General features: G+C 40.1%; 1 protein-coding gene across 4 annotated transcripts; it reads right to left on the reverse strand.

Annotated features, from left to right (window-relative positions):
* Nucleotides 1–1,556: 1,556 nt before the first annotated feature.
* LOC117401731 (protein bicaudal D homolog 2-like) lies at nucleotides 1,557–27,847 on the reverse strand. Of its 4 annotated transcripts, XM_034002539.3 has the most exons (10): nucleotides 27,686–27,847; nucleotides 24,162–24,446; nucleotides 22,079–22,291; nucleotides 18,288–18,440; nucleotides 17,192–17,608; nucleotides 14,058–14,894; nucleotides 13,229–13,402; nucleotides 12,041–12,192; nucleotides 3,913–4,344; nucleotides 1,557–3,004 (listed from the first exon to the last, which is right to left on the reverse strand). In XM_034002539.3, exons 2-9 carry the CDS (start codon nucleotides 24,363–24,365, stop codon nucleotides 3,936–3,938), a joined length of 2,559 nt encoding a protein of 852 aa, XP_033858430.3. In that variant the 5' UTR covers nucleotides 24,366–24,446; nucleotides 27,686–27,847; the 3' UTR covers nucleotides 1,557–3,004; nucleotides 3,913–3,935. The 4 variants fall into 4 exon arrangements, with proteins under 4 accessions (XP_033858430.3, XP_058873181.1, XP_058873180.1 ...); XM_059017198.1 differs by having other exon boundaries at nucleotides 1,557–4,344; nucleotides 24,162–24,443; XM_059017197.1 differs by having other exon boundaries at nucleotides 1,557–4,344.
* Between the last annotated feature and the right edge of the window lie 90 nt (nucleotides 27,848–27,937).

Consider the following 27,937-nt stretch of genomic DNA (forward strand, 5'->3'; position numbering starts at 1 on the left):
TCCAGCTCATCCAGAACTCTGCTGCTCGCCTGGTGTTCTCTCTACCTCGCTTCGCCCACGCTACTCCACTACTCCGCTCGCTCCACTGGCTCCCGATCACCGCTCGCATCCAGTTCAAGACTCTTGTACTAGCCTACAGATGCCTTGATCAGACTGCACCCAGCTACCTCCAGACCCTCATCTCTCCCTACACCCCCACTCGACCTCTCCGCTCCGCCTGCACTAGAAGACTGGCTCTACCTCCGCTACGCTCCCCTGCCTCCCGAGCCCGCTCCTTCTCCACCCTTGCTCCGCAGTGGTGGAACGACCTTCCTACAGATGTCAGGACTGCCCAGTCCCTGACCACATTCCGGCGCCTCCTTAAGACTCACCTCTTCAAACAGCACCTGTAGAACTCCTCTGTTGTATCCTGGGACACTATCACCCTTCATTTAAATATGCTTTATTTTGCTCTTATCTGCCCCCTATTTTACTGCATTTAATCCTGTACCTCAGAATATTGTAATCTCCCAAGTGTTTAATCTGTAGTATTTTGTACTTAATCATATCCTGATGTAACTATCACTACTTAATCATATCCTGATGTAACTTTCACTATTATCTGCTGTATTATTGAATTGTGGTTTGTCACACTTGAGAATTATTGTATTTCTTGTTCTTATTGTATGACTTATATTGTAACACTTGAATGTATTTGTATTTGCTTGCGATTGTAAGTCGCCCTGGATAAGGGCGTCTGCTAAGAAATAAATAATAATAATAATAATAATACAATAACTAGCCAGCTGTCATTAGCCCCAGGTCGGAATGTTAATAGCTCCTCAGTTGCTTGGTTTTAGATCTTTCTGGGGGTCGATTTCACTTGCAAATGCTCTTCACAGCTGCCGCCTTAGCCTGGGGCAGTTCAACAGGGCAGCAGTGTGGAGTAGTGGTTAGGGCTCTGGACTCTTGACCAGAGGGTCGTGGGTTCAATCCCAGGTGGGGGACACTGCTGCTGTACCCTTGAGCAAGGTACTTTACCTAGATTGCTCCAGTAAAAAACCCAACTGTATAAATGGGTAATTGTATGTAAAATTAATGTGATATCTTGTAAAAAAAAATTTGTACGTCACCCTGGATAAGGGTGTCTGCTAAGAAATAAATACAGGATCCTCAGCTATTGTATTACTGCACAACTGTCATTGTAGATATAACTAGTAATACTAACCTGTTGCATCCGATTTCATATTGCACTTACTGTAAACTATACTATATTTAAATATTGACCTTGCATTGTAACCCTGTAATACATGGAAGTTGCCTAGGATAAAAGCCTCTGTCAAATTATTATTTTTATTAATAGTAGCTCTTTCAGACAGTCCCTTGTCTCCATCTAGTGGCTTGGACGAAAATTGCACTGCCCAATAAAAAGTTCAATTACAATATAATCCCTCATTACAAACAAAGGGACACTGCATATATCTGGTCCTAATAGGGGGGTGCTCTTCATAGTCAAAGGTAGTTTTGTACTGTCAGAGGGAAGGAGTGTACTGCATAAAGGAACACAAGCAAACTGATTGACTAGCGAAGGGGTTTATTGGCAATATTCTCATGGAAACAAAAACGTGGCAACAGTGAGATTTCAAAACATGAACACAAAAATACAACCTTCGAGCACAACTGTAAAAAATAGTAAAATATAACCATTTTCATACTCTATATACACCTGTGCAATGAAAACTAATTGGTGACAAATCTTGAGTGAGGAAGAAAACAGAAACCTGTTGTCCAAAAAAAAAAAAAAAAGAGAATTTAATAACGTTGTGAGATCAGCAGTCATTCATGGCCAGTACTAGGAGTTTAAAACTCACCAGCATCTCGAGATGTACATGGAGGAATTCTGTGCAGCTATAGACTATGTAAAAAAAAAAAAAAAAAAAAAATCACAAATTTTACCAGTACCTCCCTGGAAATAAAATGGTTAAAGCTGCAATGTTTTTTTTTTTTTTTATAATATACATTTAAAGATTTTTTTTTTTGCTTTTAAAGAAAAGTAAAACAGAATTTTTTTTAAATTTTTTAGTCAGTTTTAATCAACTCCCCCCCCACAGTGCGGTACATTTATAAAACATACCCAAGGCAACGGAGTTTGCAACTTGATTTACATTTTTTTAACAATAAAAGTTGCAGTTTAAGTGGTTTGAGTGCATGCGGCATGATTTTAAACTGCCAGTGTTCCACAATCCAGGCCAGTCTTACACTAAAATATATTTTGTTTTGTCAAGTTTACTACTTCAGTTCTTAGTTAAACAATAATAATAAGAAGAAAAGTAATCCCATGAATGAAACATTCTCCTGCTGCAACACTACAAGATTATAAACACATTCTTCATATAGAGCGGATATTTTAAAATTTGGTTTTAGAACGTTGTTTTAAAATATTAAGCACAATAAGGTTAAATCAAACTTATCTGTCCTCCAAATAAGTTTAGAGGCTGCAAGTTTCACAAAAACGCGGTAATGACGGTGAGCGGGGAAAAAAAAAAGCCACCTTGTGCTTCTGTAACCAGATTCCTATCCGGAATTTCACAAACGTATGCAATGACAGATCGTGTGGGTCGCACTGACACCACAGAGGAGAACAGCTAGCCACTAAAAAAGTAAAAGATTTGCCTTCACTGTAAAATATATTAAACTGGAACTAATATTTACATTCTTCAATTAAAACGTCTGTAAAATTGGAAAAACATAACAAAAGCAAGTTATTTTTTGTCATAATTTTAGTGCAAAATCCTTCATTTAATTCTCCATTTCTGATGCCTCATTTGTTTGGTTTATTCAACATCCAGGACAGTGTTAGGATTTGCCATTAAGTTTTCAGTGGAAATGAGGGACAAATTAATTTGTCCAGTTATTTTAGAAAAAGAAAGAAGCCAGTGTGCCTGACCAAATGAAATTCCAGGGACATAAAATCGGCTTCAGTGGGACGCTGTGGAAGGTTCTTTTTCAAATTGTTTTAAAATTGCTGAAAAAAAATGGGGAAAAAAAAAAATACAAAAAAATTAGTATTCTGTACAGAGATGACGTACACAAATCTACAGTGAAAAATCCTGATATCTCTGAAGCAACGGCGGTCTAGAAAAAGCAAGAAATATGTGGTTAACCAAATACAGTTTAATCTACAGGAGTTATTTATATCTAAACAACGCCCATTTCATCAGAAACCAAAAAATAACTGTCAAGTTTTGCCAGACATTAAAAGTGACAAAATAATTCCATAAAGCCAATCCACTTCCATTCAATATATAGGTCTTGAACGTGCAGTTTTGAAACATGGTAAAAAATAGTGTAACATCATGCTCTGAACAGAAAATATCACGTTTGCTATAAAAACTGCACATTTGAGACTAAATGTAGCTAAACAAAGTGCGAAACAAAGATTTATTGAATGATTTAGTTAGCTTAATGTTTGTACCTGCACTCCCTGACTGAGAAATAAATAAAAACACACAATGTGTAACTTGGTCTAAGCTCAACTATACCAAATAAACGTACACCACACTTTCCTAAGCGTGTGCTTTTATACAAGGGTTTTGGTAACAAATATAGCCTCTCAACCTAATATTAATTTCACCAGATCCCTTGATAAATGTCACACCCTTATTATATACAAGTCAGTTTTCTGTTATAAGTTATATAAATTTAAACCTCTTTATCTGCATGGTCAAAAACTGTACAGAACAAGTTTTTATTTAAAATTTAAAAAAAAGACAGAGAGATCAATAAAAAGTGCTGGCTATAAATCCAGAAGTAATGTAATTTTAGAAGAACCAGGAGACGGAAGACTATGATTTTTTTTGTTTTAAACATTTCTTTAATCTTATCTACCCAACACTGCAGCACATTGGGAACAGCGTGTCTAAGATGGCTTACTTTTTTTCTTCCTCCCAGAGAAGCTAACCGTCCTGTTTAAACAGATACAGGTATTCTGTAAAAGGCAAAGGCCTTGCTCTGGAAGGGCTGTCGGTGTGTCCAGTTGAGGAGCTGCAGGGTCTAGCAGGACTATTAGCAGCAGGGAGTCTGGATCTTACTGGGCTGCGGTAACTCCTGACCGGGCTGGCTTGGGGGCTCGGGTAGCTCCTGACCGGGCTGGCTCGGGGGCTGCGGGAGGATCGGACGGGCTTGCCGCGGCTCCGTCGAGGGCTGGCTCCAGGGTGAGGGGTCTCCAGCTCCTCCAGTCTCTGGGTCAGGCCCAGTTTCTGCTGGATGGCCATGCGCAGCAGCGAGTTCAGGGTCTTCTTTTCGTCCTCGGCGGCCGCTAGCTGTCTCTGCATCTGGTCCAGCTGAGTCACATACTGGTCACACCTGCAGGGAGGAGAAAGGGGGGTGGGGGGCGGGTCACTCAGACTAGCTTGTGAAGGAATTGAAGCTTTACTAGTGCAAGGGGAGAAGGACAAGGGTGGTTAGAAAAGACAATTGGCTACTTTAAATTACTGCTATCAGCAATGGTTTCAAAACTCCTGACGGCCACAATTATAGAGTACAGTACAAGATTATACAACTGGTCTCAAAACCCACAATCGCCTGTACTGAACAAAGAGGGCTGAACGACATGTAACTATTAAAAATGTATTTTTTTTGACTGACTGACTATATGCGTACGGGTGACAAGTCCTTCCTCCCAAACTGAAGTTAAAAACTTGCGTTTTTAGTGCCTTTATACTTTTAGATTTATGATACAGGGGGCTTGATTTGAATGTAGACAGCTGACTTTATAATCATCTTATGCATGTCAACATCTCTGCCGGTCCTATGGCTGGTGTGTTTTCAGTCCATCTGCAAATGGAGAAGTTCGTTCAGCCTGCAAAGTGACATTAGGTAAGATTTTAATCCGCTTTCTGTCCGGCATAATCCCATCCGTCTTCAAATGGTGTGCGAGAGGTGGAGGGGCCTTGAGCAGGTCAAGTGACCCCCTGACCATCTGCCTGCCCCACAGTGCCGAAGCTCTTTGGAAATATATAAATTATCAAGGATTAAGAAGGGATCTCGCTTCTATGTCATAGTTTCATTTAACCATTTAGATCCCAGAAAAGGCATCCACTGGATTCCTACTACACTCGCCTGGTTTATTTCATAGGTAGTGATCTATGCAATGTAAAGTGTAACATACAGAAGGACTGGTGTACAGACAGACCATTATATCCCTAGAAACTGATTAATAATATAATGCTAAATTATGTTAATACCAAGTCAACTGTGTCATGAAACTAAGTGGTTCACCAGATATATGCAAAAATAGAAGAGTGATATACCCCAGGCAAAGAGGAGCTAGGAGTGAGACACTGGGAGACTTGAGTAAAAGACAACAGCGGCACCATTTAAATAAATGCAGTGGATAGGAGGGAAATTGTGAGCCTGGCGTCTGACTACATTTGTGCGGCTGTCATTTTATTGCATTTTTATTACTTTCCTGTGTATGGAACACAGAATTGTCTGTGAAATAGCTAGCTGCTGTATGTCTGCAATGTAATCTGTGATGAGGGGAAAAAAAAAAAAAAGTATATAGTATATATAACTTGGGAGTGTTGATACTTGGATATGCGACAAAGAAGCATGTTCACATTTCACTGGTTTTGATGGTCAGCGGTTTTTCCACTCTCCTTATGGACTTGGATAGACTAATGGGTTTATTACGATGATCACATTCACTATCATCACTCTTTTCAGCTGTCTCAGTGCAAAACTGAATCTGCAGCTCAACCACAGAGCAATTGCATTAGGAGGTGCGTCTGGGTAATCTCTGTTCGAGGACATTGTCCGAATGGTTTTAAACAATGGAAACACACTAGAGTTACATTGAAGAAACCAGACCTTTTTAGGACGGCTCAATATCAGAGACTTTTCTTTGAAAAAAAAGTAACTTTGTTCATCATAACATCTTTCCAATCTCATGCAGTTTTTATTGTTACTTATTTGGTCCAGAAAAAGTACAAAAAGTGTGAGGAGGTTTATTATAACCAGGTAAAATGATCCTCCATTTCAGACTTTGTTCACCACCAGGAGAAAAGCTGACAAAAACACAGATTGTTCTGGGATAAATGAATGTTCCTCCAATGAGAATAATTAAGAAATCGCACCGCAAGTAACCTCCGTTTTAGATTATAATTTTGTACAAGGCCCCACAGATTCACAATTCTGTCTACAGGAAGATACAGGGTGCAGACAACCTTAGCCATTCCCATCAGAGGTTCCAACCACTTCCTTAACTAGACCCTCTACAGTATTCCCCTATAATGTTGTAACGCCAACAGAAAGCATGCTAGAACTTTGCTGTGTAACTTTTTGGACTGATATTCTTTTAAAAAAAGTAGTATTTTGAGAATCAGTTTTCTTGATGTATTTTTCGGTAGGCTCTAGTATTTATGAATGTACCATTCATGTAGTAAAGCACCACACACACACAAAAAAAAAGTGCTTTTCTTTAATTGATGCATGTATGCTTTCACCCAATGCACAAAAACCTGATAAAGAACTAAATACCCTGCTCATTCATGTAGCTGTAGCAAGGGTTAACTATACATCCAGGAAAGAGTGCTCTGATGGGGAACAGTGTGTGTAATCCAATTATATCTCATAGTGTAACTTCTGAACCCCCCCCCCCAGCCTGCTGGCACACAAGTCCGATTACCCCAGCAAACTGGCCTCTACAGACTGGATTACCATGGAACTGTGGGGCAGGGGCAAGGGGGAGGTGACAGAATGTGGATAAATAAACCTTGAATAACAATAATAATAATAATAATAATAATAATAATAATAATAATAATAATAATAATAGGGCAGCGAAACCATTAGACGACACAGGTGCTTTAATTTGGGAAGAAAACAAACAGGAAAAACGGCAATGGCAAATGTGCAAAGCATCAGTATACTGCTTCAATATAAAAATGAATGCATCTCTGCTACGTACAAGTGTACTGGCTGTGCTCCGATGGTCCAGCAGCAGCTGTGGTTTTATATAAACGCTGTGGTACACGTGCTGTACCAGACCAAACAGATATCCCAGCGCTGGGTCTGTGGAAAGGATCCTGCAGCTGCATGCTTTAAAAAGAACTGCACTGTTTCAATTACATTTCTCACCAGTAGGAGACCCCAAAGGGCATGGCCATCATCTTCTCATCCCTGTCTACACATGCACAGAACGGAACGAAGACACCCTTTATATACATCCCCCACCCCCCCCACCCCCCCCCCGATAAAAAACAGCCAATACAGAGCAACAACATATTTTGATGGGACCTCTAAAGCAGAACTAAAACAAGGACGTTTCAAGAGCCTAGCATTTGTGTATTCACACCCCAAACACAGCAAACTGCATCAGCTGCTGGTGTTCCTCCATATCCAGCCAGGATAGTGTGGCCAGAGCAAGTTACACCCAGACAGTTTCCGCAATGCAGTTTGTTTGCCAAGTACTCTCTTAAGATAGTTCTCTTTTGGCTGAACACCTCTTCTTATGCGCACAAGGACTGGCCTGCTGACTGCCCGGACATGACAGTCACTGGGGTTTTGAACTGAAGCTGGCTTACGAAAAAAAATGTCATCTAAATTAGCCTCTCTCAAATGTAGAAATAAAGGGACTACGAAAAGCAACCCCAGCAGAATAAAACTGTACTTATTGACCCTCCTACAGTTCTCCTGCTGAGGGTAACAAATTAATCTGTCAATTCTCAGATCAGTACAATCCCTGTGTGCGAGAGTGAGAGTGAGAGCGCGAGCGAGATACCAAATTCCTGTTACACTGCCCCAAATACAAACACACCGGAGACATGTAGTTCCCTAAATCTACCCAACTGGTGACAGAATTCCCTGCGCTCTGACACAGAGAAAACGTCAGTCCTGTTAGGAAAGGGGCAGCAGACAGCAGAAGGAGCTGCTCTGTATGTAGCTGCCTGCCACAGCCTAAGAGACACCACATACACACTCTGCACTGGGGTCAGTCACAACTGTTCTTGTGTTACTGTAAATATGAGGGGGAGTATGGAGTGGGGGTTGTATACGAGGGGGGGGGGGGGGGATTATCTGTCTGCATTGCTGTTCTTTGTTTAAATGCTTCGACACCCCTTCGCTCTCAAAGCTCTCCTGCGATAGACAGCAGAATAGCATCCCAACAGTATAAACCCAATGGAAACCAAGAATCAATGAAATTAGGAGTTGCTTTGTTATACGAGTCATCGAAATGAAGACGCTGAAAAAAAGACTTCTGTGCAAGTGTCAAATGTACTTCCCTTGGCCCCCCACGAGATGACCGCATCAAGCCAACGTCCTATATTGTTACCCATTTAAATAAGCCACTACCTCCACAACAAGGTTTTCTTAAACCCAAATATAAGAGTTCATTAGTAGACACTAACAGAAGACCACTTCGTTATGACAGTAAATTGTACCCACTTTGAAACTTGCCGTCCAACTGCTTTTTAACAGGGTTCTGGAGCTTGGTTCGATCTGTTTTTGTGTGACAATGTAGTTATTGGATTTAAAAAAAAAAAAAAAAAAAAAATCTAGTTATAGCAGTAACGTCGCTGGAGATAACGGCCAACTGACAGACGACACAGTGATGACTACATGGGGTGAGGACGGCTGTACGTGGACATCATGTGGCATGATCGTCATGTTGACAGCCCAGGATCAGATATTAAAAAGGGACAAGGAATGAGATGGGGTGAGCAGTGGACAACATCCGATTGTCTTTACATCAGACTGAAGGTTCTGGCACTTGTTTGGAAACAAAGCAAAAACAGCCCTCAATTCAGTCGGCCCTTCAGCTGTCCCCAACACTATTAAAGGAATGATTGTATTGCGTGTTATTGACACTGGTAGCTCCGTCACATGCATCCCTTTACTCTGGGTCCTCGCTTGTTCTTCAGGACTTCATTTGGAATATTCAGTTATTTCAAAAAGACAGCACAGCTGCTGAAAGCTTCAACGTATCTAATCAAATCATTAGTTGGAGCACAAACTCGCTGCAATGACACGGCCATGTGACCTTCAGTACAGGTACCAGGATGCAGCCGTTTATCTATAGCGTTGCATTTGAAATGCTTGCAGGATTCAGAAATGAATGCAAAAAAAACACATAATTAATGAAAAACAAACAAAAAAAGCCAGTCAGCACATTAAAAGCAGGACTAGTAATAGTGCTAATAAAAAAAAAGGTAATAAAAAGGTAAAATTGATTTTTAAAATCACTACAGATCCAACTAAAAGCTTTTTGGAGCTAATCTAACGCTTGCTCCACTCTGCTGGGACAATCAGCCAGTCTTTTATATACAAAAAAACCCCCAAAAAACCCCCAAAAACAGGAGAGACAAAGACAACAGAAAAAAGAGAGAGAGAGAGAGAGAGAGAGAGAGAGAGAGAGAGAGAGAAAAAGAGGGAGTAAAAATTGTAACTGATGGATCCGACTCTAGTTACATTTATCAGCTTTAAGGAGTGTTAGCACCAAGGATTTAGATGTCACATTACAGGTGGAACAGACACACACACATATATATAAAGTAAACTCTGCAAACAATCAAGTTTAAAATGTGGGTATGCTGTTATAGACCAGGTTTGATTAAATGTAACTCAGACCAATAATTTAAAATTCCTGTTTATGCCTTGCTAGCTTTATATTGGCCTTTTCTTTTTGAGAAAAAAAAAAAAAAGCGACAGTTTGTTTAAAATCAATGGAAAAGCCATTCTCATTTAAAAAAATGACACGGATCCTGACATATCTTCTGGTAAGGATTAGCAACACACAGTTTCACTACATACTTGATTTCTTTGAACCTAGACTCATCCCAAACAGTGCACCATGCAACTGTACCACCACATCACATGCAAAAAAATTAAATCTAAAATGGACAATAAAAAACACTAAAGGCATCTTAAATAGGTCTAGCATGTCAGAAGTGCAGCATATGGAATGGTTTAAGAGCTGTGAAGCAAAGTATTTTGTTCACAAAAGCCAAAAGCAGTAATTATTGATGTAAAAAGCCATGAAATTAGTGTGTGTGTATATAATATATATGTTCAGATGCAGGCTGCACCCTGCAGCAACACCTAATACTGAAAAACCACCAAAGTCAGCCCTTCTTAGTTAAAGCATATCAAAAATCAACAAAAGATTTCTTCAACACTTAAAACTACTGCAGTCACTATAGTTTGCCACTGTTTTTGTGATTGTTGTGCGTGGATTGCAGCCAGGAACCAGATTAATATTGTACAAGACTTAATCTAGGTACAGTGTGCAAACAGGTTTCAAAATAATTTGATATGAAATGTGTACCATTTTGGTACATACAATAGAACCTCAACGTTACACACAAGTCTGAAATGTCTAACTTGTATTTATAAAGGCTTAATGCATGTGTACCGATATATTAAAGTCTTCTGACGATTAATAAGAAAAACTAGGATTAGTTAATTCAGGAGTTTGTTGGCTGTGATTGAAGGAACAGCCTTTTTATCTGGTAAGTGTAACACTATAGAACGTTGCCTTATCTGGGAATAGAACCTACTGACATATTACAGACACTAATCATATAAAACACTTTAATATATATGAATTTTCCCCACGTAACTTACCCATTATTAACACAGTGTGTGTTTGTATCTTGATTAGCCTACTATCGGACATTCCCAATGGTACGCTCGTAAATCCGCGCCACAGTTTAGCACGAACGCGCTCAACGCTGAAACTTTCAAACTGTGCCAGGATGAGATGGCCCAGAGAGACATTAATAAACTCAAGCATCAGGAATCCACACACAAAATGTGAAAGGCACTAAAAGAGAGTCAAGCACGTGCGCTTTCTGGCGAATTGTACTTTCTAAACCAGGTGTGTCAAACTCCAGCTCGAGGGCCACAGGATCTTCTGGGTTTTCATTCTAACCTTAAGCTCTCAATTTACATCACTGATCTAATTATTTGTTCAACTGGACATATTTCATATTTGTCAAGGTCTTTTACAGTTAAATGCACTTGAAACTTCAATAAATAAATACTGTACATATATAATGCCAACTTATGGGATATGCATTAACTACAGCCTTACATTAACTGTGATATTACTTTGAATTACTGTAGAAAAACCTGATCTTGCAATAAAAACCTCCTCTATTTTCCACCAGTTTAAAAAAAAAAAATCCAGCAACGTCTTTTTCGCAGCCATTTAGTCCTGCCTTAATATTCTAGTCTGGGAAGTTGCTGTTCCTGATGTAGTCCGCTAGCACGGTGTTTCCGATATAGTTGTTTTCTGTAAATGTTACTCTCAGCATTTTGTGCTCTCCCTTTCCTAGTCAGTTACGCTCCCTAAAAATTTAAAAACAAAAAAAATATAATGTCCAAAAAATATATTTAAAACTGTACCGGTACCGCACCGATTCAAATAAAAATAATACTGTGTTCTTTATTGATCGGCTTGCTACATCCAGACTCTCTCCAAACACAGAGTATCTTATTTCGTATATAGGATTTACATTTGAAAATTTCAGGTTGACAGATCAGTAAATTGGTAGGTTGGGTAAAGGCATTTCTATGATGCATTCTCTAGCTACCGCATGCAATACATTCACAATTGACCATAGAGATGCCGGGAACCAACGAAGTACAAGAAGCTTGATAACATGCGAATATGCCAACGCAATCGTTACACACACATTTAAATATCTCGTTAGATAGAGATAGATATATCTCTCGACAGATAGACAGAGATAGATAAGATAGATAGAGAGATAAATATATCTCGATAGATAGATATATCTCTCTATCGAGAGAAATATAATTTCAAGAGAGAGAGATAGATAGATATATCTCTCTCGATAGAGATAGAGATATATCTATCTCTCGATAGAGAGAGAGATAGAGAGATAGAGATATGAGAGAAATGTATTTGCGCCAATACTTTTATCGTCATTAAATACCCGTAATAATAATCACACTGGCATATCGCCCAACCTTACACTGTGGCCATCCTGGAACTGAGTGTGACATCCCTGTTCTAAACCATGGTGTAACTGACCTGTTGGCAAACATGGACCTCATCGAGGAGAAGGTGGCAGAGTCCTCCTTCAGAGCCTTCAGCTCATTGCGCAGCTTCACCATCGTCTCCGAAACCAGCGCCTTCTCACTCTCGTACTTACTCTTCAGATTGGACAAGGTCACTTCCGCTGTCTAACACACACACGCACAGAGCACCCAGTGTAAGGAACACGGAGAAAGGAGTTAGACAGAAGAATTCTGGGCTCAGGGCTTGAAACTCACACTCTGCAGGGTTTCAGAATTTCCCTTGTTTAGGTATGTTATTGAAATGGTCAGACGCAGGACAGAGGGAAGGGAGAGACTTCACACAGAGTGGTGAGGATATGGAACCGGTTACCTAATCATGTTGCTGAAATCACTGGGATCCTTTAAGACCCAACTTGACAAAGTTTTGAGGTCAAGATGATATTAGGAACTGGATGAGCTTAGATGGGCAGAATGGCGTTCGTAAACTCTTATGTTGTTATTCTTATGGAGTTTTTCATGCAGCTATAAAAATGGAGGAACAATTTATCAAACTCCTGGCTCATGATCATTTAATAAATACACAAATTGAGGGATGTTCTGAAAACCAGGACTGGGTGCAGGGCTGGTGGGAGTTTCAAGCCAAAAGATCTGAACTCAAAATGTGTATTTCAGGTGCTGCAGTTTAGGAAAATTCTAAGTTGTTTAATACAGCAATGCTAAAATTAGCAGAGGCATAATTTGTAATGATTGTTCATATAAATATATTTCTTGAAATGGACAGGCTGTGTTCATTCCATGTAGGTTCAGGCAGTCATTTGATTCAGACTCAGAAAGTCTGCTTACTGGTGGTGCAATCAACAACCTTTAGAGCTTTCAAATCCAACACACGTGTTCACATTGTAACAGCAGTACAGTACACGCATTGAGAATTTGTTATTAAATCTATTAATCTAGAAGCAATAAATAATTAATTCACTCTTCAAAGCTTTCAAATCCAACTTAAAAACATGCATATTCACATTGTAATAGTAGTACAATACAAGAAAATATGCTTGTTATATAATATACGTTAGGGTCCAGGACAGTTAAATTGATGAATGAATGTTTTAAATAATAAAGTGGATGCTGGCAGCACGCAGTACGCAGTAAGCGCCAAGGCGATCAGTACTAGGTTATTAAAGGCTGCATCTCAGCTGCCTACCTGCTTGTTTGCCTTGAGGACGGTCCTGAGCGTGGCGATCTGCTCCCTCTTGGTGCTGAGCTGAGACTTCAGTTTGAGCACTTCCTCCAGGAGAGCCTCCCCATCCCGTTCTGCCTCGGGGGAGGAGGAGGAGGCAGGCAGGGTGCCTCGCCGCCTCGAGAGCTCCACCGCCACCTGCAGGCACAGAGATGAACTATAACGCTACCTTCAAAACGCAGCGCTTTCTACTCCTCACACATGTCATATACTGACTGCCACAAAGAGCACAAACTGTTATAGACTTCTCAGCTATAGTTAGATGGACAACAGTGCTGAAAGTAACATGGGCCGCTGTTTTAGTGAAGAACTGAGGATGATAAAAATAGCTGTATCATTCATTGGTGCGATTAACAAAAGACCGAGAATTCTGTCAACACCTACATAGACATTGTTAATTTTTTTTAGCTACGACTTGTGAAAGGCTATCATTCTTTAACATCCCCACTTTGATTGTGCACAGAAAGGTAAACTATAGGAGTAATGTACTAAAACAGACAGGAGTTCAATGTAAAACTGACCAGGAATGTGCAGTACTTGAGGACTGATGGTATATTATTACAGTAAAACTGGAAGTGTAAGTTGTGAGTCTGCTTAACAGGGACAAGTTGATAAACAGCGATTATGGCCCCTTTATCACTACTTGTATAATTGTACCACGTTACCACTTTTACCTATGCTTTATAATGCTTTTTTAAAAAAAAACAAAAAAACAAAGGATTGTGACTGAAGGGGATATAGAAGCCATGTATGGTCCACGCTATGAACAAATAACCACAAACACGCCATGTACCTGAAGGTGCTTGATCTGGCTGCGCACCACAGCGATCAAGTTCTTCACATTGGAGGGATCCCGGAAATCCAGGGTGGGAGAGTTTGGGGTGCCCCCTACTGGCGAGGCCTCGCCGCTGCTCCCACTTTCCGCGACGGGGGAGTCCAGGTTTAACAGGCTCTTCGTGTACAGGTCCGAAGACCTGCGTTTCCTGAGCGGGTTGCGGCTGCCTCGACCCTCCCTGTAGTAATCCAGCATGACGCGGTTGGGCGTCACGTTGCTGCACGTGCAGATGTGGTGGTACAGGTAGGCCAGCTCCTCGGAGAAGGCTACCAGCTCATCCTGGGCCATGCTCAGGCTGCCTTCGGAGTCGGTGGCCACTTTGCGGGTGGCTCCGATCTCCTTTTCCAGCTCGGAGATGCGTTCCTGGTCCTGCCGGCTGGATTTGATGCACTGCCGGATCTTTTCGGCCAGTTCCTGCGCCTCCCCCCTCCACCGGTCCTTCTCCTGCTTGCATTTGCTCTCCAGGGCGGAGTATTTGGCCCCGGCCTCTTTCAAGTCCTTCCTGAGCCGTGTCAGTTCCCCGTTGGAGGCTCGGAAGCGGCTCTCCAGTATGTCTGCCCGGTTGACGTCCAGTTCGTAGTACTCGTCCTGCCCGCTCTCCCCAGAGCCAGTGCAGTGCTCCTTGCCATGCTCCCCATGCTGCAGCAGGAGAGCCTTGCAGCCCTGCAGGGCCTCCACCTGTTCGGCCAGTTTGTGCGTCTTGCCCTGCTGCTCTACCAGAGCCCCCTTGGTGTTCTCCACCTGCCTCTGCAGCTCCTGAACCAAGCCGGACAGGCCTGCCTTCTCTCGCTCCGTCTGTCAACGGGGAGAACCTTGCGTTAGTTAATTGATAGGATATATAACAAAAAAAAAAAAAACACCACCACACGCATTTGCCAAAGAGTATCACCACATCCTACATCCACAGTGTGGAAATGTTAAAATGAAAGAGTAACATATGCACACACAGCATTACAACCCCAGATTTGGATACTCGGTAGCAAAATATGTCTTTACCAAGTTGTAGCTCTCAAATACAACACAGACTTCAAATGACAATTTTGACTAGAATTATTTTTCAGTGTTGAAATTACTTTTGATTCACATCCTTGTAGGACTGGGTGATGTGGAACCAAATGGCCATCTCACATTCCTTAACTTTTATGTTTGTAGGTCGTCACAGAATACCAGGCAAATCAAAAGGAAGAGAACGATGTTCTCTTTCCTGCAACTGTGCGAAAACTAGCTAGATAAAATGTGACTCTGTAGGACACAGAAATGTGTTTTAGTTTTGTAAAACGTCAACATAGAAGAAACTAAAACTAGCCGACCACATTGGACTGAATCAATTATTAATCTTTTACTATTTGAGGAAGTCTAGTTTGGCTAGTGCAGCAGTGTGGAGTAGTGGTTAGGGCTCTGGACTCTTGACCGGAGGGTTGTGGGTTCAATCCCCAGTGGGGAACACTGCTGCTGTACCCTTGAGCAAGGTACTTTACCTAAATTGCTCCAGTAAAAACCCAACTGTATAAATGGGTAATTGTGTGTAAAAAATAATGTAATTGTATGTAAACATAATGTGATATCTTGTAACAATTGTAAGTCGCCCTGGATAAGGGCGTCTGCTAAGAAACAAATAATAATAATAATAGTGCTGCTGAAATCTGATGATTTTTTTTTTTTTTTTTTTATATAATTTTAAAACGGTTGTTTTGTGCAGTTTTAGCACAGTGCTGCAGGTGTAGGAGGAGGATGTGGTCTCTCGTCCGCACACAACAGGAAATGAAAGCTTACACACCAAACTCATTCTATCACACAACATTATTCTAATAAACTAACAACCTTTGAAGCAACAAGTTGTAGGTGACATTTTCAAGTACTTTCTATTGATCAAAAGATGATAAGTCTTGATTTTAATGTAAATTTGCACATGGAGAAAGTTGTCCATGGCCTTAATATTGTATTAGATGAAAGTAAAACTTAAAAAAGGGACTAGAGAAGTAGATTGAGGGCTTAAAATAATAAATTTGGTGACAAAGTCATTGAATTCACAGCGTCAAAGAAGGAACTGTTCTTAAACGTGCTTTACCCGCAATTAGAGTCTTGTCATCATATGTCAATACGTTTCAGAGAACTATTCATCAGCAGCCTTTAAAACAATAAGCAACCACTGTATCTTTAGATGTTGCACAGGAGGCGATTTGTTTCTAGTTTCTGAAATATCTAATGTCATGATCACCATCACACCAGTATTTCAGAAAACAGAATATCAATGTGAAGCTAAAAAAAAAAAAAAGTTCATGAAAACTTTCAAAAATACTGCTTTGTCCACTGGTTTGGTCTTAAAAAAATCTGGTAAGCACAGCAGATAAGGAAGCATTACAAACCCAGCTTTTAGACCTTTACAACTATAAAAAGGCAAGATGGTGTAAATGTACTTAAGTTTAGCAGTTCAGCTGTTGCACTATTTTGTTACACGACCCCAGTGAAACAAAGCCTGTCTAGAAACAAGAGTGCTTGATCAAAAGAAGTTTTCCCTGTGTAAACATTTCCAAATCCACAGCACAGAAAGACAAAGCATTACTGGAAACTGGTGTGAGCAAAAGGGATACTCTGAAGAGATGTTTGTACAACTGCAGAGAAATGTAGCCATGGGAAAGAAGGTACACAAGATCACAGAGAGGAGGGGGAAAGTGGGACAGCTGTAGTGAGATTAAGACCGATATCATCATGAAATCATAAGAATAAGCTATGTGTTTGAGAAATGGGAGTGAGTGGCACAGACTAGGATTGGTTTGTGATCTGCATAAAATTATTATTACTATGCCAGCTGTAATTATTTGAGGTTTGACCCTCAAACAAGTTTGTGTTTTGTTCTTCTCTTGCTTTGTCGACTGTAAGACACAAACTTGACCTGTTGAACGAACTTTCCAAGAAACAAAAGCAGGAGGTATAAAAACGTGCTAAGTTTGTTTCAGCGAGATATAAAAACTTGCTTTATTTCCAAACTGTTTGTTTTATCTTACTGCTTACTACAAGGTTATTTTTCAAAGCTTGGTAACTTTTATGTTGAGTCAAATTTCTGTGATCGACACCAGGCAGGTGTTTGTTACCTGGAGCAGCTGCTGCCTGAGTCTCTGCGTTTCGGAGAGGTTGAGCTCACTGAGCAGGTCCGAGACTAGGCTGGGGGCGGGGCGGAAGACCTTGTTGACAAGGGCTCCATTGTTGAAGCCGCTGTCGCCCTCCCCCTCCTCCTCCTCCCCCTCCCCCGGCAGGCTCGCGTCCAGCCCCAGCTCCTCCAGGTGCTGCTGCAGGTTGCAGAGCGAGTCGAAGGGGTTGAGGCTGTAGGAGGCGAGCTCCCTGCGCAGGCTGTTCTTCTGCTCCCGCTCCTGCTTCAGCTCCTCCAGAGCCTCCTCCAGCTGCCTCTCGGAGATCTCCCGGAGGCGCGCCTGCTCCTCCAGCTGAGCATTCAGCAGCTCCAGCTCCTCGGAGTGCCGCTTCAGCTCATGCTTCACAGCCTCAAACTCCACCTGTGCGGGAGGGAAGGGGTGGCTGGTTATCGACACTGCACAAAAACACCTGATTGACTAGCATCAACCTCCCTCGAGCTCTGCCTTTAAAGCAGACCTACCCGAGGGTCTGGAATCTCCAAAATATCAGCTAATTGTCTGACCCAGTGGACAAGAGGCCACATATTGCACTTTCACACAGAGATCATACACCTCTGAAAGAATAAACTTTTTCCAGACCTATTTAACAAAGAGATACAATCTACCAGATTATTAAAAGAGATGCAGCTCTTTACTTCCTAGGTACAGCTATACTGTAAACAAACGTCAGTCATTCTGAAACTGCTATGTGATGCAAGCTAAACTTAGCTGTGGATTTGTGACTACCAAAGTAGAAACATTATTTGTATCGTATCATAAATCAGGTGACATGGTTGTACTTTACCAGCATTACAATCTAGATAGTATTTTCTGATATTAGTACAGAAACTGTATTTATAAATTGTCCTTGTCTCGTAAAAATGTGCAGATTTCAAGATACTTTTAAAAATTGTACAGCTGAAAACAAATAGGTCAATTTAAGCAAATGATTAGTTCAAGTAAGGGTTTAGTGAAGTAATTAAGAGCTCAGTTGGAATGAAAGCCGTGTTTGGGAAGTTCTGCTGTACAGTTTCCTCGTTTCAGTTCTGAACGGTGTTACCTGGTTCTCTTTCAGCACTGAGACCTGCTTCTGCAGGGAGATGTTCTCCTCCTCAAGCTCTGCGTTGTCCTGGAGTTGTCTCAGTTCTCGAATCTTATACTCTTTAATGTCTTCCTGGAGCTGGCCTCTCTCAGCCTCCAAGCGCTCGCACTCCTGAAGGAAAAGGCAACAGAACATGAGCGCACACACCACAGACACATTAAATACGAATGGACAGCAACAGCCATTTTAAATAGGGCAGTAGTGTGGAGTAGTGGTTAGGGCTCTGGACTCTTGACCGGAGGGTCGTGGGTTCAATCCCAGATGGAGGACACTGCTGCTGTACCCTTGAGCAAGGTACTTTATCTAGATTGCTCCAGTAAAAACCCAACTGTATAAATGGGTAACTGTATGTAAAAATAATGTGATATCTTGTAACAATTGTAAGTCGCCCTGGATAAGGGCGTCTGCTAATAAATAAATAATAATAATTTAATTATATATATAATGGTGGAGGTGCGGGTTGTCTAGCATGATATCTTGGAATTAATAATCCTTAATTCCAGTAGTTTGAGAAGGTTTATATAAATAAAAATAAAAAAACACACCCCACACACAATGTGTAGGTCCCTGGAAACCGTTAAAACCATGCATGGCTTTGGTGTACAATACTCTGTACCCACTGTAGCATAGTGTTCCACGAGTGAGGATAGCCAACCCACAGAGGGAGTCGAGTGGGTTACAGTTACCAAAATGAGACTTATATATTTATATATATATATATATATATATATATATATATATATATATATATATACACACACACACACACACACACACACATATATGTCAGAATATGAAACGTATTCGATACTAGATACTTCAAGTTATAGTTGTTAAACCTTTATCCCACTGGTCTGGGATTGTAACCCAGAGGCCAATCCTCACAGAGGGAAAAGGGACACTTCACAACACATTAAGAGGATCAGATTTGCTTTGGTAAGAAGCTTGGGAGTGCATGTAAAATGGCTAGATTATAACAACCTGCACAGCACTGCATAGTAGACCTTAATAGGGAAAGACAAAGCCGTTTCATAGACAAGAGCGGGACAGACTGCAACATCATCAGTAATAAAACGCTGGGGGTTATTGGTTAGGTTATATAGTTGTATCTACATTTAAATGATAGAACATAATTTATGATTGATGGGGTAGACATCTAAAAATACTCTGTATACTACCAGTTCCTGTGGCCCATCTGAACTTACAATACATCCCAAGGAAGCATCTGGAGAATTTGCAGGCAGGAGAAAACTTCAAAAATCTGAGATCATGTGGACAATTGGGTAAAGGGTACAGTACAGCTATGGCCATATGTTTTGCATCACCTAAAAGTATCACATTTTTCAATTTGTTAACGTCACATTATTCAGCAGGTTTCACTCGACTTTATGAAGCAGAATTAGTTCATTCTATAGGGCGATGCAAAACTTTTGGCCATAGTTTTGACCCTTCTAGTTCCGTACAAGCTTAAAGGGTACGTTTTGCATATCATTTGAAATTCAAAGACTTGGGGTTTTGAGGGACAGTATTAACCAGTAACACAATCAAATTAATTATAAAACAACCTCTATGAATAGCACTGGGCTTTCCAATAACCAGGTTTCATATGCAGCATACTAACTTCATGAAATAAATGAATAAATGTAAAAAATATGAAATTGATATCACAATAATGTAGCTTACTAAATAGTTCTAACCTTCATTAGAACCATCCATATTTATTACTGTATATGTTACAGTACATGCTCCTGTTGCATGGTCATGTATATTTTAGTTTATATCACAATTTGTAATGATCTGAGGGCCAGCGCTGACCCCAGCTGTAGTTATTAACGTTAAGCTGTTGTGTAGCAAAGGATTTATTAGTGTCTTCTGGTGAGCTTAATGCTATGAAAGAAGATTACATAGTGTTCATGTTTTTTGTTCAATTGAATGCATGCCAATTCATCTACAATATCCTTTAAAATAAAATAAAAAATGAATTAACTTCAATTTGTAATATGCAGATATCTCAACAACATACATAAAGTTCACAGACCCTGATTAGCACTAATCTTGGGCTACCTTGGCCAAGTTAACATTAGGTAGCCTGAGACTGACAGTCAGGGTCTGTGAAATGTGTTACATTTCAAACTCACTCCAAATCAAGATATATTATATAAAGGGTGCCATTCTAGATCAAACCATGGTTGAATTTTGAGGACAGTTGATACAAAAAGACAGCCACAAAAACTGCCTCAACTGCCTTGCAAAACCTCCCCTTTCTATAAACTCGACTCCAATGGTGTCCCTTCAAGAAAATAAATATTTAATTATGACTGTCCATAACCCCATTTATAAAATGTCGGGATAGAAATTATAACAAATTATATTCCACAGCTCTGCTAAATCGTAAGCACTGTTAAGTAAGATCTGAAATCTGTTTGAAGTGCAACCAAGCCCCCTCCAAAATCATCTTGGTTTTGCATACTCATAATATACAAGTATATGCGTCACATCTGTAGAGTGTTATGAAAGCAACACCTTTGTGGCCCCAGCATTCTGCAAACTAGAGAAATACAGCTGCAGTTTCAGAATTATGAATGGTACTGTAAAGCATCGCTGAAATTAAAACCAAGTCTGCTCGAGTCTGGTTTTGATGTTTTGAACAGCTCTGATTACATCAGCACAGTTTCAGAAGCTCAGTGCCATTTCCTGGGGAAACGCTTCTCAGACTGGTTCGGTGCCACACAGTAGTGTGCGGGGGCAAGCCTTCATCAGGAGAAAGCATCCTGCTGGCAATGATGTACTGGTGCTCTTCCAGTGATAATTACGATCCAGAAAAAGTAATGTGCAGTGCTCCTTTCAAATGGCATTCATCCACACACAAGAAAAATTGTTACAAATTCCTCATTGTTGTGCCTTACAGCAAGAGAACGCGCTCCCCTTCCTCTAACCTCTTCCTAAACCAAGGGATTACAGGTATTTTAAAGCCCAGCAATAATGTAAATGCATTCCGGACTTCACCTTTGATAACAAAAAGATGAGTCACAAGCCACCCCACTAAACTTATAGGCTAAAACAACAATGTATAGTTTTTACAGTCAATTATGCGCTGAACATCTGTGGTCGAAGGCATCACAAATTGCACCCAAAAGAAACTTTGTAAAATTATTTGACAAATGTTTCAACTAAAAGTCTTCATCACAACAGATCAAAAAAACACCCAGCAACATCTGTTTTGACGTGTATACAAGAGTCTACATTACATCCCATTGCTGGGGATTACATCCCATTAATGGGTTATAAACATTGCAAAATCAAACAGATTGAGAGGAATGTATTTTTTGTAAATTATTAACTAAGGAAGCGAAATGTATTTACCCAATAAAAAATGAATAGTACTACAATGATGCTGTCAGCCTAAAACAGGAAAAAATAAGAGGTTTCATGATAAGAGGTGCCATGATACTTCTTCAAAGCATTCCTTTAACTATCCTAAGCCAAATGCAGGCTATGGAATATGGAAGTATATGAAAAACTACAAAAGCGGTATGTAATTCAATATGTTAATGTAACATTATTCAGCAGGTTTCATTTGACTATGAAGCAAAATCAGTTCATTCTATAGGGTGATTCAAAACTGTTGTCCATAGCTGTAGGTTAAGATGTCATTTTTATTTTCTTTCCCTGGAACCTTCTCACAACCCCCCAGGATACGTTGTGCCCCCCAGTTTGAGCGCCCCTGTTGTAAAGCAGTGGCGAGTCACCTTGTTGAGCTGGTGGGAGAGCGTGCTGCAGCGCTCGTTCTCAGACTGGGTGCTGTTCTGGGCGGCCCGGCTCTGTTTCAGTTCGTTCTGCAGCTCCTCGATCCTCTCCTCCAGGGCAGCCTCCCTGGAGGCGGTTTCTCTCAGCAGGGACTCCTCGCGATTCTCTCCATCCACAGTCACCTTCTTGTGATTACTCACAGAGTCTGCCAGTGCCTGAAACAAAAACACAGCTTTTAAATTAAATCAAAAAGATCTACTTCAATTTGTAATATGCAGCTATCTCAAGGACAAAGATAGTTGCTAGTACCTAATACCTTTATTGGCTGATCTAGAATGGCACCCTTTTATATAAACCTTGACTTTGCAGTTTGAAAAATGCACGACTGCTTTCACAAACCCTGACTGTCAATCATAATGTAATTCAAAAGCTGTCCTTGGTGCTGTGACTTTTTTTCTTTCTTGTACAACGGCCATCATCGAACTTGACTTGAACTAGCAGGTATGAAGATAGCTAGGTCTTTATCAACCATAAACCAACAAGTCATGGGTGAGTGTGTGTGTGCTTACTGTATGTGCTTATTGAATGGTATATATGTATCTGAAACTTGCTCCTGCCTCCTTTCCGGGGCGTCTGTGTAAACGAGACGATTGCAGCTCAAATGGCTTTTCCAGTGAATACATTTTTTTTTTTTAAATAAGTCACATGGCAAATATATGCCGCCATCTTGGGTCACAGTGAAGTCAGCACCTCAAGTGGGCTCCTGCAGATTGGCAATTATATATTATTTATTTCTTAGACACCCTTATCCAGGTCGACTTACAATTGTTACAAGATATCACATTATTTTTTTACATACAATTCCCCATTTATACAGTTGGGTTTTTACTGGAGCAATCTAGGTAAAGTACTTTGCTCAAGGGTACAGCAGCAGTGTCCTCCACCTGGGATTGAACCCAAGACCCTCCGGTCAAGAGTCCAGAGCCCTAACCACTACTCCACACTGCTCCCCTTATATATCAGCTCCCCTCATAAGACTGTTTGTTGATTACCAACACCGCCTTCTATATCTAAAACATGCAAATGATTTATTTTAGCCAAACAATACTGTTGTAAAATTACCCTATTTATCACTGAGATTACTGCCTTGGGAACAATGAGTTCATATGAGGCAGAGATTAAGCTGCAGTAAAGGAGCATTTTCAATGTATATCACCTTTCAGCCAGTCATGGAACATCCTATTTAAAGCTCAGCAGTTATCTTTATTTAAGAATATTGATTTTAAAATTATCTTTGCCAGTGCACGGATAGTGAATCCACTGCAATACCGTTTTGAATTGTTATATGAAGATTGTGATTGCTAATAAATACACATACAAATAAAAAAAAAAAAAAACAGGCACAGAAACCTCTACTGTTTAGTAAGAACCGGATTACAGGCTACAAGCTAAAATTAAACCGAAATCATTCAGTAAGAACTGCCCAATGGCACTCATTACATTTGCTGTAAATGAGCATTTTAAAAAGCAACAGACTGTAGCCAAGGTAGTAACCCTGTTACTTAACAAAGACATTGTACTTCATATAATTGTGCTCAAAGAAATTAACTACACCTTTAAGAGAAATTGAAACCTTCCCTGTAGTGTATTAAATGTGCCAGGCCTCGGATCATTTGCAATTGTACTTGAATGTGGGCACACCTGCAGAATTGTGTTTGTAATTACCATATAATTGTTCAATTACAATATAATTACACACCTTTCCAAATCTAATTCATTCAGTTTTACACTGAGCGAACACTCTCCTATTTTAACCCATTTTAGTGACACCCCACACCCCCCTTATTGTTTGAAAAATGTTCTGTATTTGTACCCGAGATTGCTGCTTGGTAGAATAAACTGAGTAAAGATGTTCATGTGGGTAGCGATTCACGTTACATTTGTGTAACTGTAATACAATTACTGCAGCATAAGGGTAACTGAATAAAATAGCACTGTAATTGAAATTTCAGCAAACAATGATGCTGTAATTGTAATGATTATCATAATTGACCCCCGGGGGATTTTGCCCGGCGCTCTCCTTACCTCTTTCAGGTGCTCCAGCTCCAGTCTGAGTCCCTCATGCTCCATTTCCAGGTCTGTGTATTTCTGTTTCAGGGCTCCGCTCTCCTCCAGCACGGCCAGCCCATAGCGAGCCGCCTGCTGCTTCTCCTCCTCGGCCTCCTGCAGCTCCGAGGAGAGGCGAGCCACCTCCGCCCGCAGAGAGGCCTCCACCTCGTCCTGCAGCATCACTGACCGGCTCGGGGGACTTCACTGGGGCTGAGCACGGGGAGCAGGGGCATCTCAAAACACGGTCACAGCACCAAACTGCTAGATTTTAAAGTGTTAAAAACTCATTAGCCCTGGGTTTTCAAATTCAGTGAAGTATATATATTTAAAATAAATCCGGAGGGTTTGTGCAATCAAAGGCTAAGCAATTTGTTTATGCAGCTATAAAGGGGCGAACAAAGTCTTATTACTAAACCTAATAGGGAGACTTAATGTTGGGGCAGCAGTGTGGAGTAGTGCTTAGGGCTCTGGACTCTTGACCGAAGGGTCGTGGGTTCAATCCCAGATGGGGGACACTGCTGCTGTACCCTTGAGCAAGGTACTTTACCTAGATTGCTCCAGTAAAAAAAACCCAACTGTATAAATGGGTAATTGTATGTAAAATAATGTGAGATCTTGTAACAATTATAAGTCGCCCTGGATAAGGGCGTCTGCTAAGAAATAAATAATAATAATGTTGTACCAAGTGCGATAGTTGCACAGGGAACAAAGGCAAATCACCAATCACAGCACTGACTTATAATTCTAAGTTTGTTTTGTGTAATTTGCAATTTTAAAAGCACTTTCTCTTACTGTTATCTTATTTTGTTCTCTGCAATTATGGGGCACAGATTATTCTAATGGCAGAAAAAAAAAACAGCAGGTGCGTACGTTCTAAAATCGGACGCCTGCAACATTCCTGAACATTTTGCTACAGGTTTTCAAACTTTTCTCACTATATACATTTAAGTTTGTATAGCCCTGCCAGGGAATCTCCCTTTGAAAAATTCCAGAATCCCAAAAAACAGACACCACTTTGTCCTAGCTACGACTGGCACGAAAATCATTTCAAAAAGCCTGCTAGCAAGGGAAATTGGGCAACCCTTTAAGCCTGTTATCCAAGAACAGTTTAAAGCTTTTTAAAACCTGTACTAGCATGTATTTATGTGCTACCCAGCACTGGGAAAAATCCACTTTCTACTACAGATTTAAATCAAGACTTATCTTTCTCTGCATAGTTTGGTTTGAAGGTATTCTATTTCCCATCCACAATTTTAAATGCTACACCAATACACGATTCCTGTGTTAATGCGTATTCTGCTATGGTTTACAATTATGTGCATTCTACAGAAACCAGACCTGTTGTCTGTCAGTTTGTTTTTCATCCTGCTACCTCATTGAAGTCTTAATGAGGCTGTAAACAGTTCTTTTTTTGTTTGAATGTATGATTTATTTTTTTTATTACAGATAACACTTAGACATGACATTTTCAAGGTAAACTATGTAAAAACTGTTTGTAAAACTGGGTGGGGAGTTACACCTATATTCTTTACATGTTGAAAAGATACCAAGCCACCAGTAAAGGCGTTTTCACAGGACTGAACTCTTTCCCCAAGTGCAAACCATTGGATTTTCAGGATCACATCAAAAGCCTCTCATTGACCTGTGCCAGCCAAAGGTAAATTTTCTTTTTTAGCTGCTCTGTCATTATGTAATATATTCTTGCTTGGAAGGCTCATATTTTATATTTAAAAAAAAAAAACACACAGATCAACATTATTTATCATAATGCTTCTGAAATACCACTGTGCTGGGAATTAGTTATTTTACATTTCTCCCCAATATTTTCACAGAAAGACCCAACGTAATGTACCAGTAACAGGGCTTGAAACTCGCCCTGCACCCAGTCCTGGGGTTCAGAGCTCCCCTTTATTATTATTATTATTATTATTATTATTATTAATACTGAAATGATCAGGAGCCAGTAGTTTGAGCAGGGTTAGAAACTCACACTAGCCCTGCTGCTGCTGCTGCACCCAGTCCTGGGGTTCAGAGCTCCCCTCAATGGAGTCTATTATTATTAATATTGAAATGATCAGGAGCCAGGAGTTTGAGCAGGGTTACAAACTCATACTAGCCCTGCTGCTGCTGCTGCTGCACCCAGTCCTGGGGTTCAGAGCTCCCCTCAATGGAGTCTAGTATTAGTATTATTATTATTATTATTATTATTATTATTATTATTATTATTGAAATGATCAGGAGCCAGGAGTTTCAGTAGGGTTACAAACTCACACTAGCCCTGCTGCTGCTGCTGCTGCTGCACCCAGTCCTGGGGTTCAGAGCTCCCCTCAATGGAGTCTAGTATTAGTATTATTATTATTATTATTATTATTATTATTATTATTATTGAAATGATCAGGAGCCAGGAGTTTGAGCAGGGTTAGAAACTACTCGCACTGTTTTGAAATGTCACAGTTAACATATTGAATTACACACCAAAGCGGTTTCATTAGACTTTTTGAAACAGCGTTTGTTAATTCTACAGGGTGATGCAACACTTTTGGTCACAGCAGAAATCAGAAAGCTGGTAGTCCATTTACATAATATTTTAATGCAATCTAAAACTAGATTGAGGAGTACGGTGTGTAATTTAATACGTTTGAATGTTCAAACTATTTTTGCCTTGCTGCTAAAAACCGGGCGCTGAACAATAAGCTAATTTTCAGACAAGTGCTGGCGAGACGTGACAGCTGGCTTTACTTTGAAAGCGACAACTCTCACTTCCTGCAAGCGTATATCCGAATAAAACAAAATGGTTTAACATGAAGAATAAGAGATATACATCTTAGGTTAGATTTGAACAAAATGTCACAAAAGATTGGAGTTCATAAGCTTGAACTAGAAAGAAAACATGACGAGGCTAAAAACGTTCACGCCAGGGTGTGCCCTTTTTGAGAATAAACAATTAACGTTTCTCCCCCCAAAAAAATATATTTTTTTTTTATTATGACATGTATTATTTACAGTTAACACTGTACTATTACAACTATGAAAAAATAAGTTAGTAACTACCGATATTAAACTACACCCAAACTAAGCAACAGCTAAATCAATATAAGACAATTTAATTTATATATTTCCACAACGTAACACTACACTGTGATTTATTTATTTACTTAACCGGTAAAATATAGTATCTTACCCCAAATACATAACAAAAAAATACAGTACAGATATCACGTGTATGCTCATTTAAACAGATTAATGATGTTATTTTTTTGACAGAATAAAAACAAATTAATTCTGTCATTAACTCACAGAAATGCTCGTTGACATTTTTAAACTAAAACAGTTGCTGAACAAAACCTATGCGTTTGTCTCGCTGTTTGTTTTAATATAACCTAATTTTCACTTAATTTATGAACTTTGTTGGTCTCGCTTTTTTTTTTTTTTTTAGATAAAAACATGACGGTGGCTTTTTCAAAGGTTCTGATAAAGCAAAAAATAAAAGTTGCTCTCACCTTTTTTATATTTCACTTAGTTCCCAGACACACTGAATTTTTCTTACATTTGTTACAATAATATAATTTCGACCCGTTTTATGCCCAAATGTTTGAAATTCCTCGCGCGCCCAACGGCCACCAGAGAAGACGACAAGCCGCGCCCATCGTCCCACCCACATGCTGTGATTCGCTTTTAGGATACAAAACGCGATGGTGATTGGCTTTCTACAGCGTCCATAAAAAAAACTTTGCGCCCCAGCCGCCCTGATG

Source organism: Acipenser ruthenus, chromosome 55 (assembly GCF_902713425.1).
Source record: "Acipenser ruthenus chromosome 55, fAciRut3.2 maternal haplotype, whole genome shotgun sequence".
In the NCBI taxonomy this organism is placed as follows: Eukaryota; Metazoa; Chordata; class Actinopteri; order Acipenseriformes; family Acipenseridae; genus Acipenser; species Acipenser ruthenus.

Coding starts and splice junctions, on each gene's coding strand:
- LOC117401731 (XM_059017198.1), bottom strand. CDS start 24,365: ATGCTGCAGGACGAGGTGGAGGCCTCTCTGCGGGCGGAGGTGGCTCGC. Junction 13,403..14,057: donor GCCAGATCAAGCACCTTCAG/GTACATGGCGTG, acceptor CTGTGCCTGCAG/GTGGCGGTGGAGCTCTCGAG. Junction 4,345..12,040: donor AGGTCCATGTTTGCCAACAG/GTCAGTTACACC, acceptor TCCTCCCTGCAG/GTGTGACCAGTATGTGACTC.